General features: G+C 32.3%; 1 protein-coding gene across 1 annotated transcript; it reads left to right on the forward strand.

The window, feature by feature from the left end:
• Positions 1–9,354: 9,354 nt before the first annotated feature.
• On the forward strand, positions 9,355–10,572 carry LOC113855536. The gene is made up of 4 exons (XM_027487176.1): positions 9,355–9,502; positions 9,544–9,773; positions 10,011–10,250; positions 10,291–10,572. Exons 1-4 carry the CDS (start codon positions 9,355–9,357, stop codon positions 10,570–10,572), a joined length of 900 nt encoding a protein of 299 aa, XP_027342977.1.
• Positions 10,573–19,944: the final 9,372 nt, after the last annotated feature.

Genomic DNA, 19,944 nt, shown 5'->3' on the forward strand with positions numbered 1-19,944 from the left:
GTGGCAGTTTGCCACCTTTAGAATAAAATGATTGAAAGTTTTTATTAATTAATTAAAATGTACGTGTGATTTTAAGTTTTTAACTAGATTCACATTTTTTAAGATTTAGAATAACGTAGAAAGTTTACAATTCAGTTGTGCATATAAATTAAACTAATGATATTTTAGTATGTATTATTAATTTTTATTAAAAATGTAATGAGTTAAAATATTTTATATTCTATTTTACCTTTAATAAACGTAGAAAGTTTACAATTGAACTAATAATATTTTAGTATATTATTAATTTTTATTAAAGATGTAATGACTTAAAATATTTTATATTCTATTTTTACCTTTAAATCGTAAAAAAAACTATAAATCATTGTATAAATTAAATGAGAAAAATATTAGTTATTTTATAATTTGATTAACTAACATATGCATTGAATTTTGGAATATACTCACACCGAGCAAGGCCTAAAATAATATAGTTACATGTTAATTTTATATAGTATGTAAAAGTAGAGAGCTATGTGTTACTACTACTCAAATCATAACGTGAATTTTATTTTAGTTAATTAATTAAGACAATAAATATGATTTAATTCTTAAAAGAAAGTTACGTTACATGAGACATAAGGATATGGGAGTATATATATCTCTATGATTTTATAGTTATATGTTAATGTTAAAAATTGTTAAATGAGAAAATACTATAATTGATTAATAAATTAAATATTTGATTAATTAAGATAATAATTATGATTTTATTTTTTATGAATAAATTGACATTGCATATTTTAGAGTGTATAAAAGTAGATAAATTTCATAACGTTATAATATTGTGTAAATTTTATTTATCTATTATTATTATTATTTAGAAGAAAAAATTAACAAAAAAACATAAATAAAGAATTATGGAAACAAATTATTAAATAAAAATTATTTATATTTACATGACAATAACAATAATAATAATAATAAAATAAAAGCATAATTAACATCACATTTAATTTTTTATGTTTATTTATTTTCATTGTTGTTGTTATTATTAAAGATTTAGTATTGAAAAAAGAAAATAGATGCAAAGATAATTTTTAAAAACTAATATTTACATCGTATACAACATTAGTATTGACAATAATAATAAAAATAACAATAAATGTAATATTTTAAATATTTTAAAAAAAAATTATTTATATTTATTTGATGCAATTGTTAGCTGTTGAAAATTTTGAGTAAAGTGATTCATAAAATGATGTGTTGCAACCATACAATCATAATGGTACAGTAAAAATATTTTTAAAAAAAATCAATTGAGTTGCCATTAAAATTTATCAAAAAAAACTTTAGAAAAATTTAAAATTTTAATCTTTGAGACCAAAACTAAATTCGAGAGTCATTTATATGTAAAAAATGTATTAGCACTTCTATTTAAATAACAGTTACTTTAAATTAATTGTATAAATTTATTATAATTTTAAAAAGTATTTATTTAACCCTTAAAAAATAAATGTTGTTATTTTTTATTTTAAAGAAAGAAAACTTATTTAAATATTGTTATATCTTAGAAAAGAAAAGAAAAATTAAAGAACTATTTTGACTCAACGGGTCTGATTCCCACTCCTATGTATCTCTGGGTATAATGAAGAACTTAAAGTCACATAGTTCTATATAAAAAATTATATAATTATTTTATTAATTAGAAATTTGTAAGGTTTTAAAAGAGCTTGTTTTAAAATTAATTATATTTTTTAAAAAATAAAATAAGATTCGTTTATATATTGTAGGATGTAAGATAGCGTAGCTATACATGTTACCCTAGCAAACAATACGAAAGGCAAAGAAAAATTATACATCCATATGGTAAGTCATTGTAAAAAATTGTGATAATTAAGATCAAATATTTTAATTTACAGAAAATTATTTTTAATATATAATTTAATTAAAAATTTTAATATTGAAGAAATTTAAGGCAACGTAAACTATATATAAATATCTTATGACTCATTTGTCGACTAAAGAAAATGTAAATCACATATCTATGTCGCAAAGTATTATATAATAAAATGAAGAAGTATACTTAAATAATTGAATATTTAGTTATTTAATTTATTAAAGTTAAAAACATGATTTACATTTTTTAAATATGTTAATTGTATTTAATGAAAAATATTTAAAGGGAACCAATTAATATATTTAAGTTAATTAGTAAATATAGAAATTTAATTAAGGAAAGTTAAAATATATTTTTTAAAAGTTTATATTACGTGAAATCAAGATAACTTTGGTATATGAAGTTTTTAACGATTTAAAACATATAAAGGTAAAGACGCTACATTATAACGTTATAGACCGTGAATTAAATTAGTTAATGAATTAATTTTTTGATTATTTATTGATTAAGGGTAAAAAATTTAAAAAAAGATGTTTAAATTAATCATTTTACAAATTACTGTATCAATGAGATTATTATTATTATTAAATTAATTAATAATTGATCATTTGATGATTAAAATAAAAATACAAATATAATTTAGAAAGGTAAAATAATTCATAAAATATTATTTAACTTTATAAATTTATATTACATGAGTTAACAATAACGTAGATATATATTAACTTTGACGATTTACAACGCATAAAGGTAAAGATGTTACAAATTAACATTATAGATTGTTGCGTTAATTAAATAGATTAATTTTAATAAATTGATTAAAAGTTTTATAATTAAGGAAAAATATTAAATATAATGTATTTTAATTTATTAATAAGATACTCATTAGTTAATTAAAATTAAAATATTTTAAAATTTTATTACATAAGACTTTAAGTATTGTAGGTACAAGAGTCTTAACAATTTACAACAGATGACACAAAGAAGCTACTTGCTTGCATTATGAATTAATCAATAAATCTTATTTGTTTATCATATTTTATTATAATAATTATTTGCCTAAAGAAAATTATTTATTAATAATGTTATTAAATCATATTTACTTTATATAAAAATAAAACATCAATACACAAATAAATTAGATATATAAAATAAAGACAACAACAATAATAATAATAACAACAATAACAACCTAAGAAAATTTAAATTTTTAATATTACTAATACCAGTTTATTATTGTTATGCTAATTAGAAGGTATAAGATTTTTCAAGTGCATATAATAAGGAACCAGCCCTATAATTCCTTCTATATTGCTATTTTTTGGCTAACGAATAAGTAGATGAGCATTATATATATAGACTCGTACAACATAACACATTGGTATTGAACTATTACCAAATTATGGGTTATGTGGCTAACGCTACTACATTCATAAATTGACCAAAATGAAGAAAAGGGAAAAGTGGGATAAGACAAAAAAAACATACATATCAGAATAAGAAAATGAAACTTATAGAACCTGATGTGCAAATACAGTAACAACGAGATTTGTAGGAGTAGGAATAATGGCTTGTGACTGAATCTTGATTTAATGAAAATCTCTAACCCAAGCTTCTTTCGTAGTGGGCTATTTCTCCTCCGAATAGAAGATCTCCACTCAAAACCTGCACCTTCAATTTTTGTCTCCTCCTCCTCGAGTTCTAAGTTGTTTCCTTCTCAAAATCTGCACTTTCAATTTTTGTCTCCTCCCTCTTCTGGATATAAAATCTCTACTTAAAATCCAAAATTTGCAGCTTTTAATTTCTGTTCTCTCTTCCCATTCTGCAACTTTTAATTTTTGTTTTTCTCCCCAGTTCTACAACTTTTCTCCTCCTTTTAACGGGCTCTCGTCCCTCTCCTCCTTTATTATTTTTAATCTCTTTTTTGGGTTCTTTTTCATTTACACCTACACATAATTCTCGTTTCTTGTAAATTTATCCTTTATTAGATGTCTTTAGTGGTGGGAGCAAGTGATCTATGGGTGTATCCACACATATAACATTGACCTATTTAGATTGTTGCAGAACTATTTAGTGGTGGGACCATTGTTAATACATTGTATTATATAAATCTTCAATTTGTGATTTTGAAGGATTATTGCTCATTGGTTGGTATTTTTCTTGTTCGACATCTTTTAGTCAACATCTTTTAGTGAAATTAAGAGTTTTTAAAGCATTGTCATATATAATGGGCTTAAAAAGTCAGATTAAGCTTGCAAAGTACTAATAATAACAATAAAATGAGTAACTAAGTAAATAATAAGTTAACTTTGAATGTGTATTTTTGTTCAAAAAAATATTTTGGTTAAAGAACTTTGAATGTGTACTGCAACAATTCAACTTCAGCTCTTTAAATTCAATTGCCAATTTTCTTATAATTCTTTCAAAAATCAAATGTCAACCATCATTTTTTGAATTAATTCATCAAATTTATAGTAATCATAAATTCTATTGAATAGTCCAATTAATTGTACCAACTTATAGATTTAATTCAATAAAATGAGCCATAAGCCTTTTAATTTTCAATGAGTCACTGACTCATCACAACCCCAAACTTAGAATGATTGCTTGTCTTTAAGCAATTTTCTTTTCTTTTCCACATGAATAAGGTAATTTTCCAAAATTTTGACTCATACTTTCAATTAACCCTCTTGCACCAACCAAATTAATTCTTAAAATTCACAAGCAATTTCTTAAATATTTGACACCACAACTAAATTAAATTCCCTCTCAGGTCAGTGTTGCACTCTTTGTTGCTCAAGTGTTTGGCTTGAGTTTAACTCTCTTCAATGCCTTTGCTGCTATTCTTTAACACATATTTGTCAAATTTTTAATTCACACTATCCATGCAATCAGTTATAATTAAGAGGGCTTTATAAAGGTTAAAATGTGGTCAAGGTTCAGTTGGAAAAACAATTTAGTCATTGGCTATTCCTTATATCAGAAAAAGCATGAGTGATTGGTGACTCATATTTTGTTCCCACATTTATAGTCTTATTACATCCTTTAGATGTCCTTTCATTCCTTATTTCTTCCATTTAGTTTATTTTTGCATTTCTCACGTTAATTAGGAATTTTTATAAATACTCATTTTTTTTGTTCATGTTTTCTATTCTAACCTTTGTTTACTAATTTGGCCATAACTTTTTCTGTAGATATCTTTTTTGGCTGATTCTTTTTGCACTGGATTCCTTACTTCTGGAGCTTCAATTTGGACATATAGATCATGCTGTTTGGAGTTCAAAGCTATTTTATACGAATTTTAGAAGTTCATACTTTTAGCTGACTTTTGTATTGATTTTGTATTGCTTGTATTTTTGCAGTTTTGCTATATTTATTTTCGGCCCAGCCCTGACCCATTCATTTTTTATTCTTTTAGAACTAGTATTTAAAGAGGTCAGGGGCTGATTTGGAAGCACACTTAATTCATTTTTTTGGTTGTTCTGTTTTGTAAACTTTCTCGCTTCCAATAAACCTCTCATTTTTTTTTGCCTATTCTTCCATTCTCTTGCACCTTTTAGAATTCCGCTGCAACTTGATTTACAATTACGATTGAAAGACATTTAAGATTCTGCAATTTTGATTTGTTTCCTTCTGCTTTTCGCTCTCAATTGCGTCATCAAGTTTCAGATCGCACTTGCTTAAGACGTTTATGATTGCTCCAAGTTTGTTTTCTAACCTTACATTTTTGCGATTGCATAGGAAGTATAATTCGATTGAGTTGTGCCTCCTTTTCTTGATTGTTGTGCATAAGAGATTTAAGCAAATTTGATATAATCAATTCACGTTTGTGTTTGTGTTCTGGATCTTGGATTGTGTGTTTGTGTTTTTGGTTTTCATTCTCAGTTTATCATTCTCAATTTTGAATCTCATTTTCGGCTCAGTTGCAATTTATTTTACTTGCATTGTAATTTACATTCATTGTTAATTCAATTTGCATTTGTTGTGCATAATTTAATTCTCTACAATTTTTTTATGAATTAATCACAAACTCCCCCAAACATATGACCTTTTTTGTATAATTGATATTGAAACAATGTGCTTTTGCATCCTTGTGAGAGATGACCTAGGTTGCTCCCTAAACTGCATGTTTATGAAAAATCTAGCTTAGTTTTGATACTAGTACGACATGGATGTTAAAAATGGCGCCGTTGCCGAGGATGCATATCGTTTTGTTTTCTGCATTCTGCATTTAGAATTTTCTGCACAAGAAAAAAAATATATTTTGTGTAGTTCGATTATTTTGCATTCTGTGTTGAATTTTATTCTGTGATCTGTGATTTGTGTTCTATGTTTAATTAGTTTGCATTTGGTTGTGTTGTACTCATATCTGTAGTTCTGTTTTGCTATACAATTGTTCTATTGTATTAATGTTTGATTGTGCATTCTGTTATTGAATCAATTTGTGTTGTATTGTATGATGTATTCTAATTGTAGTATAATTCGTGTTTGAAGTGTTTGATTGATTCCTATATGTATGTGATACCATATTGTATGTTTACATGCTGAAAACAGAGAAACAGAGCAGTAGTAGAAATAGATTTTTCCCTTGTACATAGGTTGCTGATTGCATTGTTCACAATACTATTCATGCACTATTCATTTAGTTCTGAAAACTTTTCAAAAAAATAGTTAGAGATCAAATTTTGACCTGAATTTTTGTTTCCACATTTCTTTTAGTGTCTATTAGTGTGTAGAGTTGGTAGATTTTGAAAACCATTTGTAGAGGAAGAGATACACTTTGGTGGTGAAGAAAATTTTTGTGAAACTTGTAAGTCCTATAACTTTTGCTAGAAAACTCAGAATTGAGTATATGCATTTGGGGTAAAAAAAAATTTCCTATGCAATGCAACCCACTCTGCTGGTTGAGGCTGCCCTGATTTTTAAAAATTGCATGTTTTCTAAATTTTTTTTTTTCAGCATTTATTGACCAATTTTTCTTGACTTTAGGCTTCTAGTTTACATATCAAATTAATTCAAAAAAATTCTAAAAATTGTTGTGGTGTTATCTTATACCAAATAGAGATTTATTAAGGTCTCGTTTCATCCATATCTTGCATTTTGATGGTACTTGCTTTGTTAACTAACCCTGTTCACTTAGGAAGTGTGTGCTGTTTTTTGTGGTTCTAACCTTGCATGACCAGGTCTAATCCAAGCATACTACATTCATTTGATCCTGAGATTGAAAGAACATGATTAAGGCTTTTGAAATTAAAGAGAGAGCACAACACTACTCATAGTCAGTTTACTTCACAGTCAAGCAACATGGCAAACAACTAGGAGAGGATCTTCAAGGAGCTTGCTGCCCCTGATGTTGGCCACCAATCATTGTGTATTTAGATGCCACAATTACAAGAGGATGCAGCAAGTTACAAATTAAAATATGGTCTTATTCATTTGCTTCCTAAATTTCATGGTCTTGTAGGAGAAGATCCACACAAGCACTTGAAGGAGTTCCATATAGTTTGTTCTACCATGCGGCCAGTGGATGTGCCTGAAGACTTTGTGAAAATGAAGGCATTCCCATTATCATTATGTGACACAGCCAAGGATTAGCTTTACTTGCAGCCAACAACAATCACAACATGAGATGACATGAAGAGGAGATTCTTAGATAAATTCTTCCTTGCATCCAGAACCACAGCCATAAGGAAAGTGATGAAACGAATTTAACTACTCGTCATGCAAAAGATTGTCGTTAATCCTCATCAAATATGCAAAGAAATGAATGCAGTACTAGGGTGTTGTCCTAGGTCGTCTCCAAGGAATTTTTGGTTGGGAACATACATCGAACAAGTGTAAACATGGATTTTAAAGCAAGTAAATTGGGGGGAGGTTTGTCAATTTCCATATTTAAATCAAGAACGAAATGTGAATTAATGAAATTCAATCAATTAAAATGAGTAATCCCTAGTCAAGCAATGAGTTCCATCATTATTCTTTCAAATGATTCAATAATCCCCTTTCTTTCTCTTGAATTAAGTTAATCTAACAAGCGAAGACTAACTTTAATATCCCAATTAAAATTAAGCATCTTAATGGGCTCCAATCTCTATTCCTAAGATTAAGCAACCTCAAGGATTAATCAAAATTAAGCAATTTTGAATTATAATTTTGTTAGGTAAATTAGGGTTCATTAAGCAATGTTCCCTTCATGCAAATTCCATTTCATTCAAAGATTGGGGTCAATAAATTCAAGGAAAGAAAGATTTATATTGCAATTAATCCCAAGAATTCAAGATTCATGTGCATTGACTAGGAATTACAAGGAAGTTTAGCCCTCCATATGGATGGGCTTCACAAATAAGAGAAACAAATGCAAGAACGTAAACAACATTAATGTAAATTTAACAAAAATCAAAAGGGAAATTGGAAATTAAAACCTATAGAGGACCCTTGGCTGTCACCAAAGACTCCAATGTCGTAAGAAATTGTCTCAATTTGGCAAAGGAAAAATGTGTAAAGTGTCAAAAGTCCCGTACCCTAATTCCTAAAATCTATTTATAGTGGATGACATGTCACCAAAGTGTCCACTTTTGCCTTTGAAAGTGTCCACTTTGGGCCTTGAAAGTGTCCACGCGCAGGATGGAAGGGTTGCCACTTCTCTGGAGTTGCCACTATTTGTGCTGAAAGTGGCTACTTTGGTGCGTGTGGCTACTATGAGAGCCAATAGTGTCCACGCGCAGAAATGCTTCAAAATTAGCGTTCTGGAGCTTCTGGAGTTGTCACTATTGGTCTTGAAAGTGGAAACTTTGGATGCACGTAGCCACTTTGAAAGGCAATAGTGGCCACACGCATCATGCTTCAAAATTGGCGTCCTTGGAGCTTCTGGAGTTGCCACTTTTGGGCTTAATAGTGGCTACTTTGGAACCTTTAATGCCCAGACTTGCTGTAGTTGCCACTTTTGCTCCTAAAAGTGGCTACTTTGGGGGCAACTTTCATCCAAGGGCCAATATTTCTCAAAATTAACTTGGGGACTCTGCAAAATTATTAAGATAATTAAAATTGCAATCTATATCTATGTAATTAAATGCAAATTAACCAAAAATTAATAAACCTATAATATTTACTCAAAATGTAATTTCTATATTATTTGCACTATCTAAGTCCATTTTTTCTATCAAGAAGCACCAAAAAGGTAAGTAAAAATATAATAAAAAGTGAATTCATCATAAAGAAATTAGTGGCATTAGACTGCTACAAGGAGAGAGTTTATATGAGTACTAGGAGAGGTTCAACAAACTTTGTTCAACCTGTCCAAATCATCAGATAAATGAGCAGTTGTTGATTCAATACTTCTATGAAGGGTTGATGCCTATGGAGGGCAGAATGATTGATGCAGCTAGTGGAGGTGCTTTGGTGGATAAAACTCCTACAATGCAAGGTATTTGATCTCCAACATGGCAAAAAATTCTTAACAATTCAGTTATAGAAACATGACCACGAGAGTTGTACATGGGGCAACTACAAGCAGTGTTGTTGCAGTTGATAACCAAAGGCTGGAAAATAAGCTCACTGAATTAACTTTCTTGGTGAGGCAAATGGCCATGGGCCAGGCAGTGCCACAGATCCAGCAAACATGTGGTATTTCTGTAGGTGATCATTATACAGATTCTTGTCCTTAGCTGTAGGAGACATCACAATCTTCTCATTTGGTAGAAGGCATACACCCTCCTTATCAGAGCACCACCAACAACAGTCTCAGAAGCAGTGTAATCCTTTCTCCCCTATATATAATCCAGAGTGGAGAAATTATCCCAATCTAAGGTATGGTCCAGGGCCAACACCACAACAGCAGCAGAAGTATACTTATCACCAGCAACAGCAGCCTGCACATCCTCAATACCAACAGCTAGTACATCACTCTATGGAGCAACCAAAGTATTTGCCCCCTCCTTTGAGACAGCAGCCTGCATAGCAAAACCAAGCTCAACAACAGCCTCCTGCGTAGCCAAGTAATGGACCTTCCTTGGAGGAGTTGATCAGCCAGATGGCCACTCAGAGTCTGCAGTTTCAGCAGAACGTTTCAGCCACCATTCAAGACTTATAGACCCAAATTGGACAACTAGCTACCTCAGTGAATAATTTGCAGCAACAAGGGTCTGGAGCACTTCCTTCTCAGCCTGTGGTTAATCCTAAAGGTAATGTGAGTACTATTACTCTGAGAAGTGGCAAGGAACTGACCAATTATTTAGTGCAAACCAAAATAGTTTTTGATAAATGTGTGAAGTCCAGTGAAGGTAGTGGAAGTGAAGAGGGAGTCCTAGACAATTCTATGCAGCAGCAGCAGATTCCCCTTCCTTTTCCATCCAGAGCTTCTAAATCAAAAAGAGTAGAAATTGATCAAGAGTTGCTGAATGTCTATTAAACAGATTCCTCGGTATGCAAAATTCTTGAAGGAGCTTTGTACTTATAAGAGGAATTTGAAAAAGAGGAAAGTCCAGACAGTTTCATCCTTGTCTCGGTCTAGCCTTCCACAGAAATGTGGTGATCCAAGAACATTCTCCATTCCTTGCACAATTGGAGAATCCTCTTTTGCTAGTGCTTTGCTAGATCTGGGAGCTTCTATCAATGTCATGTCATCAGCTGTGTATACAATGTTGCATTTGGGAGACTTGAAACCAACCAATGTGATCATTCAATTAGCAAACTGAAGCACAGCTCAGCCTTTGGGAGTGCTTAAAGACGTGTTGGTAAAAGTTAACCAATTGATTTTTCCAGCTGATTTTTACATTCTTGATATGCGTGATGAGAACTCAACTTTGATTCTGCATAGACCATTTTTTATTATTGCGAAGACCAAGATTGATGTTCATACAGGCAAATTGTCTATGGAGTTTGGAGATGACACAATTCATTTCAATATTTTTGATGCCATGAGACATGCAGCTGAGAGCCCTTCTATGATTTCTGATTGTTCTGATTATTCTATTTTTCTAGTTGATATAGTAGATAGAAATGTTGATTTTGATGATGATATTGATGTTATAGGTTCTGATATTGATGTTGATATAGATTTGGATTCAGATTTTGATTTGTCTCAGTTTTTAGATTTTGATTTTGATGTTTTACTAGGCTGCACTTGTAATAGTGGCATATGTTCTATTTGTGCTGAGATTGATACTGTCATATCTTCTATTGTTCTACCTTCTGTTGCAGGTATAGGTCCAAATTCTGTTATATCCATGGCTACTGCAACTCCACAGCCTCCATTATCATTTATTCAGTAGCCGCCTTCATTAAAGTTGAGTCCTCTGCCAAACCATCTTAAATATGCCTATCTGGACGCAGAGCAGAGGTTCCCAGTGATTATTTCCAGCAACCTTCTGGAGGACCAGGAGAAGAAGCTGCTGCATGTCCTAAAGGTGCATAGGAAAGCCATTGGTTGAACCTTGACTGACATTCCTGGAATCAGTCCAGCTATATGTATGCACAGGATTCACTTAGAGGATGAGTCTAGACCAGTGAGAGAGTCCCAAAGAAGACTCAACCCTACCATTCTTGATGTAGTAAAGAAGGAGGTGACCAAGCTACTGATGACTGGTATCATCTACCCCATTTCTGATAGTACATGGATTTCACCTGTCCAAGTGGTGCCTAAGAACTGGGATCACTGTTGTGCAGAACCAAGAGAATGAGGTGGTTCCCACCAGAGTTGCCAATAAATGGAGAGTATGTATTGATTATAGGCGACTCAATCAGGCTACTAGAAAGGACCACTTCCCTCTCCCATCGATCGATCAAGTCATTGAGAGGTTAGCAAGTAAATCCCATTATTGTTTCCTGGATGGTTTCTCTGGTTATATGCAGATTCATATTGCTCTTGAGGATCAACACAATACCGCTTTCACTTGTCCTTTCAGCACTTTTGCCTATAAAAAGATGTCATTTGGCCTATGCAATGCACCTACTACTTTTTAGAGGTGTATATTGAGTGTATTTTCTGATTTAATTGAAAATTTCATGGAGGTGTTTATGGATAATTTTACTGTTTATGGTTCCTTATTTAATTCATGTTTACATAGCTTGACCAAAGTATTAGAAAGATGTGTTGAAACTAACATTGTGCTTAATTATGAGAAATGTCACTTTATGGTCAGGGAAGGTGTAGTTTTAGGGCATCTTATTTATGAGAGGGGAATACAGGTTGATAAAGCAAAAATTGATGTTATTTCCTCTCTGTCTTACCCCAAGTCTATGCGGGAGGTGCGTTCTTTCCTTTGACATGTAGGTTTTTACAGGAGATTTATCAGAGATTTCAACACGATTGCTCTGCCGTTGTCTAGTCTTTTGCAGAAAGACTACCATTTTTTTTCTATGATTCATGTAAGGAGGAGTTGAGGAGGAGACTCACTACAGCACCTATCATGCAGCCACCAGATTGGGAGTTCCCCTTTGAGTTGATGTGTGACGCCTCTGACTTTGCACTTGGAGCTGTATTATCTCAAAGAGTTGGTAAATTTCCACATGTTATTGCTTATGCCTCTAGAACTCTTAATGCAGCTCAGATAAATTATACCACTACTGAGAAGGAGCTGTTAGCTATTGTATTTGCATTAGATAAATTTTGTTCTTATCTGTTTGGCTCTAAAATAATTGTCTTTATAGATCATGTTGCACTGAAATTCCTATTGAAGAAGCCAGATGCTAAACCTAGATTGATCATATGGATGCTTCTTCTGCAGGAATTTGATATTGATATAAAAGACAGGAGTGCGTGTGTTGAATCAAGTTGCTGATCACTTGAGTCGTATTGAAGGGACCATTGACCCTTTACCTATTCGTGATTATTTTCCTAATAATTATTTATTTGCTCTGAATTCTATAGAACCTATACCCTGGTTTACTAATATTCTGAATTACTTGGTTACTTCTGTTGTACCTCCTGATGCATCTAGATCCCAGGTTGATAAGCTGAAAGTAATGCTAAATATTATGTCTGGGATGATTCATATCTGTGAAAATTTTGTAATGACTAGGTTATCCGTCAGTGTGTTCCTGACTATGAATTTTAGGATATTCTGCAATTTTGTCATGACACATCTATAGGAGGTCATTTTGGACCGCAGAGGACAGCTAGGAGAGTATTGGACAGCGAATTTTATTGGCCCACCATATTTTGGGATGCAGCTAGGTTTTCTGAGAGCTGTGAGATATGTCAGAAGGCAGAAGGGACTATCACTAGGAGGCATAAGATGTCTCACCAGCCCATTATTTTCTGTGAGGTTTTTGATGTTTGAGGCATCGATTTTATGGGTCCTTTTCCTATTTCTGCTGGATATTCTTACATCTTGCTTGCTGTTGATTATGTATCCAGATGGGTGGAAGCAAAGGCCACTAGAACTAATGATTCTAAAGTTGTTTCGAATTTTCTCTGTACTCACATATTTTGCAGGTTTGGTGTGCCTAAGGCTGTCATCAGTGATCAGGGAAGTCACTTCTGTAACAGGACCATAGCGGCATTGTTCAAGAAGTGTGGGGTTACACACAGAGTTGCTACACCATATCATCCCCAGACTAATGGACAAGCTGAGGTATTCAACAGGGAAGTCAAACACCTATTGCATAAGATAGTTCGCCCTAACAGGAAGGACTGGAGTAAGTTTCTAGATGATGCTCTCTGGGGTCAGAGGACAGCTTATCGGACACCATTAGGCATGTCTCCATTTCGAGTGGTGTTTGGTAAAGCATGCCGCCTTTCAGTGGAAATTGAGCATAGATCATATTGGGCTGTAAAGAGTTGTAATTTGACACTTGAGCAGGCTGGAATTGAAAGGAAGCTGCAACTTCAAGAGCTTAATGAGATACACTTGCAAGCCTATGAGAATTCTCGATTGTATAAAGAGAAAGTTAGGAGATTTCATGATACACATATTCTGAGGAAAGAGTTCTCTATAGGCCAGAAAGTGTTTTGTTCAACTCTCGGTTGAAATTGATTGCAGGTAAGCTTCAATCTAGATGGGATGGACCTTTTGCGATTACTTATGTTTTTCCCCATGGTGCAGTTGAGATTCAGGATGAAGCTACCGGTAAGACTTTTAAAGTCAATGGTCATTAGCTGAAACTATTCTAGGAGAGCAAACTAGTGGAGTCGACTCAGAACATAGTTGATTTGTGCTTAGTGGAGCCTACTTTGATGGAGGATGTTTCTACATAGGCATTTGGATCTTGGAGCATTGTTTTCTTTGACTTTTGTTTCTTCTCCTTATACTTTCCTTTACTTTTTCATGTATATTTTTGCACTTTATTTTGGACTACTTGCATATGTCTTCATTTTCTATTTTTTTTCCTACATTGCGAACAATGTTTGATTTAAGTGTGAGGGGAGGGAGTATTCCTTAGCATTTTGTTTCATTGGATTGGCTTGCTTTTAGATTTCATTTATGTGAGCAACTTTTCATTTGTCATTCTTAGTTGAAAGTTTCATAACTTGATAGACGTGTTTCTTGCATTCTGAGTTTAGCTAATTTTTCATGATAATTAGGTTTTGGATCATTGATTGGTAGAATATATGCCTTAGTGAGATTTGTTCACATATTTGTAAGTATTCTAGAACTTGACCTGATTATTTTTTATGTTATTTGTTCACATGCACTTTTGATATGATTTAGGCCTTCTTTTGATTTTAAGCTACTTAGCCAAATTGGCGTACTTTGCATTTATTCCATTTGTTTACGCCTTTGAGCCTTATTAACCTCTTTCTTGATGATTTTACAGCTCATTCCAAGCCATGTAACTTGAAAACCATGATGCACCCAACCTTTGGGAATAGATGAGCTTTGAAATTGTATTGGGAATTGGTTAAAAATAAGTGTGGGGGTGTTTTGTACATATTGCTTTATTCATAAAATCTTGAGAAAATTTTGATGCTTTGTAAGTTGATTGGACAAGTGGATTGTATAGAAATAGTGAAGTCACTGCAAAAAAAAAAAAATGAAAAATGTGATGCTTTATACACTTTTTCTTGTTTGTTGCTGTTTTTATTTTACTTATTTTTAACCCATTCCCCATTGCTCTTCTTTTCTCTTTGATTTTTAGCTTTGTACACTTTCTTTTATCTTACCTTTACCTTAGCCACATTACAAGCTTAATAAAAGTCCTATTGATCTTTGGTGCATGTTTCAAATGGTAGAAATTAGAGGCTCTTCAAGCCTATGGTAATGCTTACCTTTATGATGTATTTTGAGTGGAATTTCTTGCCTAAGCACTTGAGAGAATGAGTGATACACATCTTTGTGAGAATTTTACTGATTATGATCCATAATTTAATTAGACTGAAACTTTTCTTTACTTTTAATGTTTGGAGCACATTCTTGATTGTTTTGATTCTTCCATACTTTGATTGTTGGACTTATTTTTCTTGCTCGTATTACTTACACTTTAGGATCCATTGAAAAATTTTGCTTTGTGTTCATTCCTTCTTTTCTTTTGCTTGGGAGCCCAAAAACTTAAGTGTGGAGGTATTTGATGACTCATATTTTGTTCCCACATTTATAGTCTTATTGCATCTTTTAGATGTCCTTTCATTCTCTTATTTCTTCTATTTAGTGTGTTTTTACATTTTTCACATTAATTATGAATTTTTGTAAATACTCATTTTTTTTTTCATGTTTTCTATTCTGATCTTTGTTTACTAATTTGGCCATAACTTTTTCTGTAGATATTGTTTTTGGTTGATTCTTTTTGCATTGGATTCCTTACTTTTGGGGCTTCAATTTAGACAATGGATCGTGCTGTTTGGAGTTTAGAGCCATTTTCTACGAATTTTAGAAGTTCAGACTTTTAGCTTGACTTTTGTATTGATTTTGTATTGCTTGTGTTTTCAGTTTTCATTCTCAGTTTATCATTTTTTATTTTGAATCTCATTTTTGGTTCAGTTGCAATTGATTTTACTTTTACATTTATTGTTAATTCAATTTGCATTTGTTGTTCATGATTTAATTTTCTACAATTTTCATTTGAATTAATCAAAAACTCCCCCAAACATACAACCTTTTCTATATAATTGATATTGAAACAATGTGCTTTTGCATCCTTGTGAGAGATGACCTAGGTTGCTCCCTAAACTGCATGTTTGCGAGAAATCTAGCTTAGTTTTGATACTAGTATGACATGGATATCAGTGATAACTTAAAAAATCTAAGAAATTGAAAAACTACTTGCACTCCATCGTTGGTATTTTTCAACTCTCATTTTTTCTTTCTTTTCATTTTTTTTGCAGATTCAATGGTACTCAATTTAAATAATTATTAATTACACCATCTGACCAAAATGGCTTTCTCAACATATACAATTTACACCCATATATAACTTCTCAGCCCTAAACTTAAAATGATTACTTGTCCTCAAGCAATTTTCTAATAAAACCCCAAACATAGAATTTGCTAAGTTATCCAAACTAGTGTATATCCCAAAATGAAAATAACATATTTATATAAACTAAATTCAAGAAGTGTGCATATCCCAAAATGAGAAGCATGTGTTCTGAATTTTAAAACAAGAAAAAACAGAATAACAACTAAACAGAAAAGAGAACAAAAAGGAAAAGTGAAGCAAAAAGTGCAGTAAAATCACAGGCCGTCTTCTGCTTCATCTTCATCCTCTACAAGGTCTTCCTCATACATTAGGCATAACAAATCAGCAGAAGAAAGGCCCTTCCATTCATCATCATTAACCTGCAGGTCTTGGGCAATGCAGTCCACTTTTGTCTGTAGCTTTACTATGCCTTGCATCAGTAATTCCATTGAGGACCAAGTTGAGTTGTTGTTTGCTTGTCATTTGGGTGGAGGTGAAGGTGGAAGGTCCTGAGGGAGAGGTGGTTGGCGATCTCCTAGCAGCATGTTCAGCAAAGGCAAAGATGCTGGCTACGGTTATCCGTTTGGGCTTTTGTATAGGGATGTCATTGGAGTCTATGGCTACCTCGGCCTCTTCACATAGTAAAGTAATCACAGAGGGATAAGCCAAAGATTTTTGGTTGTCATCATCCATGATTTGCCAAATTTCTTGATGGATGATCTTCCTAATATTTAATTCTATACCCATTATTATGCAATACAGTAGCTGAGCACGCCTTAATAGCAATGTAGTGTCATGTAGAATGGGTGTGAGGGATCCAATGATGAATTGGAACCAAGCTATAGGTATGGGTAGCAGATCAGCCACCAACAGGCTTCATGGCTCAGCACTTCCCAATGGTCTCCACTTAGAACCAGGTTTGCAGAGTTCTGATTATTGCTTCATAATATGAAGTTTGCTCCAAAAGACCATTGTAGTCATCTCTTGCTGGGTTAGAGTGGGCTCTAGTGATTCTCAGGACTCGATTAATTAATCCTAGAATGAAGGACACCTTGGTACCTCTCACCATGGTATGGTACCTCTTCACTTTAAGAGTCAGAAACCTCAATTCTAGATCTCTTGGGTCTGTTGGTCATGGATTTTCTCCTCATCTGTCATAAGACCATAATTAAGAGACAATTAGCTAAGCAAAACCAGAATTTTTTCACAATGGCAAACTGAAAAACGAAAAACGAAAAACCAAAACATATCTGAAATCTAGAAAAGTAAACTGCATAAAAATGGAAAAGATTATTGTGCAATTGGCAAACTACGTAATGAAGAATGAATCAATGAGCATAAAAGAATATTGCAAAAATTTGCAGCCAGCCAAATAAGCAATAGTCAAGAATACATACTGCACAAAAATAGAAATTTTAGCAATAAAAAATCAAAGTCTGATTGTTCAAAAAGGGAGTGCAGCCAATGTTTATTAGCATTAAAATTTCTTAGACAAGAGACCATAAAAGCAAATACAATTTTCAATTTGTCATAAGAATTATGCAGCAACAACACATGTACTTGCAACTCGCAACACCTAAAACTTAAAAATAATGTGCATTCAAGTGCTATCAAACTGGAAACACTTTATGACATCTTAAGAAAAAATGAATTCCATTAAAAGGAAGCCATATCATGCTAGAAAATGATGCAGCAAAAAGAATCAAGAATGGATATGGCAACTGTGTATGAACAAGAAATTTTAGCACTGAGAAGTAAGAAATAGGCAGCACTTCATAAAACCAAGATAAAAACTTGCAAAGACAAAATTACCCAACTAAAAAACAATGAATCCTAAAATGTCAAAATTAGAAATTGGCCACTCAGTATACTTTGCAGCATGAAATTAGAATATGATAGTCATGAGGTAATATGATATTCAATAATTTAAAGGGCATGTGAAAGAGAATAGTATGTTATGCATACACTGCTATGTTGTTAGAATTATTATATAACCTTAAAATTTTTTTATCATCTACAGCACCTAGTAATTTAAAATAATATGCCTCAAAAATTGTTTAAAGCTGGAAACACTTATAACCCTTCAGGTTAAAAATGAAAATGCACCAAAAAAAAAAAACTATTAAGAATTTTGTGCATACTGTATAAACAATGAGTAAGACCAATTTTCAGAAATTCAATAACAAGGAGAATTGTATATCAAAAGAATAACATCATATATGACAATTGCGTGTGAACAGAAAAATTGGCAATGAATAAATTCTGCAGTGAAAGGGTACCAAACAGTAAGAGCAAGGAATCATAAAAAGTTTAAATTAACATTTGGGTCACGCAATAAAAGTTGCAATCATGAAGTCAACATAAAGCCAATGATTTACTAAAACCCAATAAAAATTGAAACAAACATAAGAAAGATAAAAATTATTACACCTTGTGTATGCTGTCCATTACAATGTAAAATCCCTTTTAAAAAATTGAATATTCTTATAAATATATTGACAAAAAACAAGAATTTCAAGGAGTAAATAACAATTTTAAGAGGGAATTATTAAAGAAAAGCACTTAACAGAACACATTAGAATTCATTAAATGATATAGAAATTAAGCAGAAAATTTACAAAGTACTTTCTTTTCTTTATATGGATGACGTAAAAACAGAATAATGCAGAAACAGTGAATTTAATCATGACCTAAAACTTGCAGAATGTGTATTCAATTGTGATAATAATGGAGACCCAAAATTTTTAAATTTTGCATAAAAGAAAGACTACACAAACATGATAACTGCACATTAATAACTATTGAAACACTAAACAAAACATAGTAATGATAGAAAATTGCGACAGAAAAAATAACACAAGCACAAAATCACTTTTAAAATGACTTACAAGAGATTAATCACAAAAAATAGCAACCAGAGAAGTATGCAGAAATTTTTCAACATATCTCAAAGCACACCCAAGGACCATTTATCGGTGCAGAAATAGAAAAAAGGAAAAACTTTTGTGCTCTAAATTATGCACAGTACATAGCAAGCATAAAAGCACAAATTATCACTCTTTTTATAACTTGGTAACTCTATCATGTCAAATAAACTGGCAAGCATGCACCACTGGAATATTGTAGGAGCATTGCACAATCCAAAAGGCATTCGCTGGTATGCAAATACACTGAATGAGCATGTGAAAGAAGTCTTCTCTTGATCTTCAGGGTTGACTATAATCTGGTTGTACCCAGAATAGCCATCCAAAAAGCAGTAGAACTCTTGTCCAACCAGTCTCTCTAACATTTGGTCCATGTATGGAAGTGAGAAATGATCCTTGCACGTGGCTTGGTTCAATTTCCTATAATCGATGCACATCCTTCACTCTGTCAGAGTGCGGGTGGGGATGAGCTCGTTGTTCTCATTTCTGATATCAGTAAGTCCTTCTTTTTTGGGTACCGCTTGTACCGAGCTGACTCATTCACTGTCAAAAATGGAGTAGATCATCCCTGCTACTAAGAGTTTCAACACTTCCTTCTTCACAACCTCCTTCATGGCTGGGTTTAATCTGCTCTATGTTTGCACCACAGGTGTGAATTTGTCCTCCAATTTAATCTTATGCATGCAGAATATGGGACTAATTCCCTTCAGATCTTCAATAGACCATCCTATTGCTGCCTTATGCTCCTTTAAAACTCATTAATTTTTCTTCATTCAGCTGAGAGAGTTTGTTGCTGATTATCACTGG

The sequence above is a fragment of the Abrus precatorius genome, unplaced genomic scaffold (genome assembly GCF_003935025.1).
Source record: "Abrus precatorius isolate BTA unplaced genomic scaffold, Abrus_2018 Scaffold11, whole genome shotgun sequence".
Taxonomy (NCBI): Eukaryota; Viridiplantae; Streptophyta; class Magnoliopsida; order Fabales; family Fabaceae; genus Abrus; species Abrus precatorius.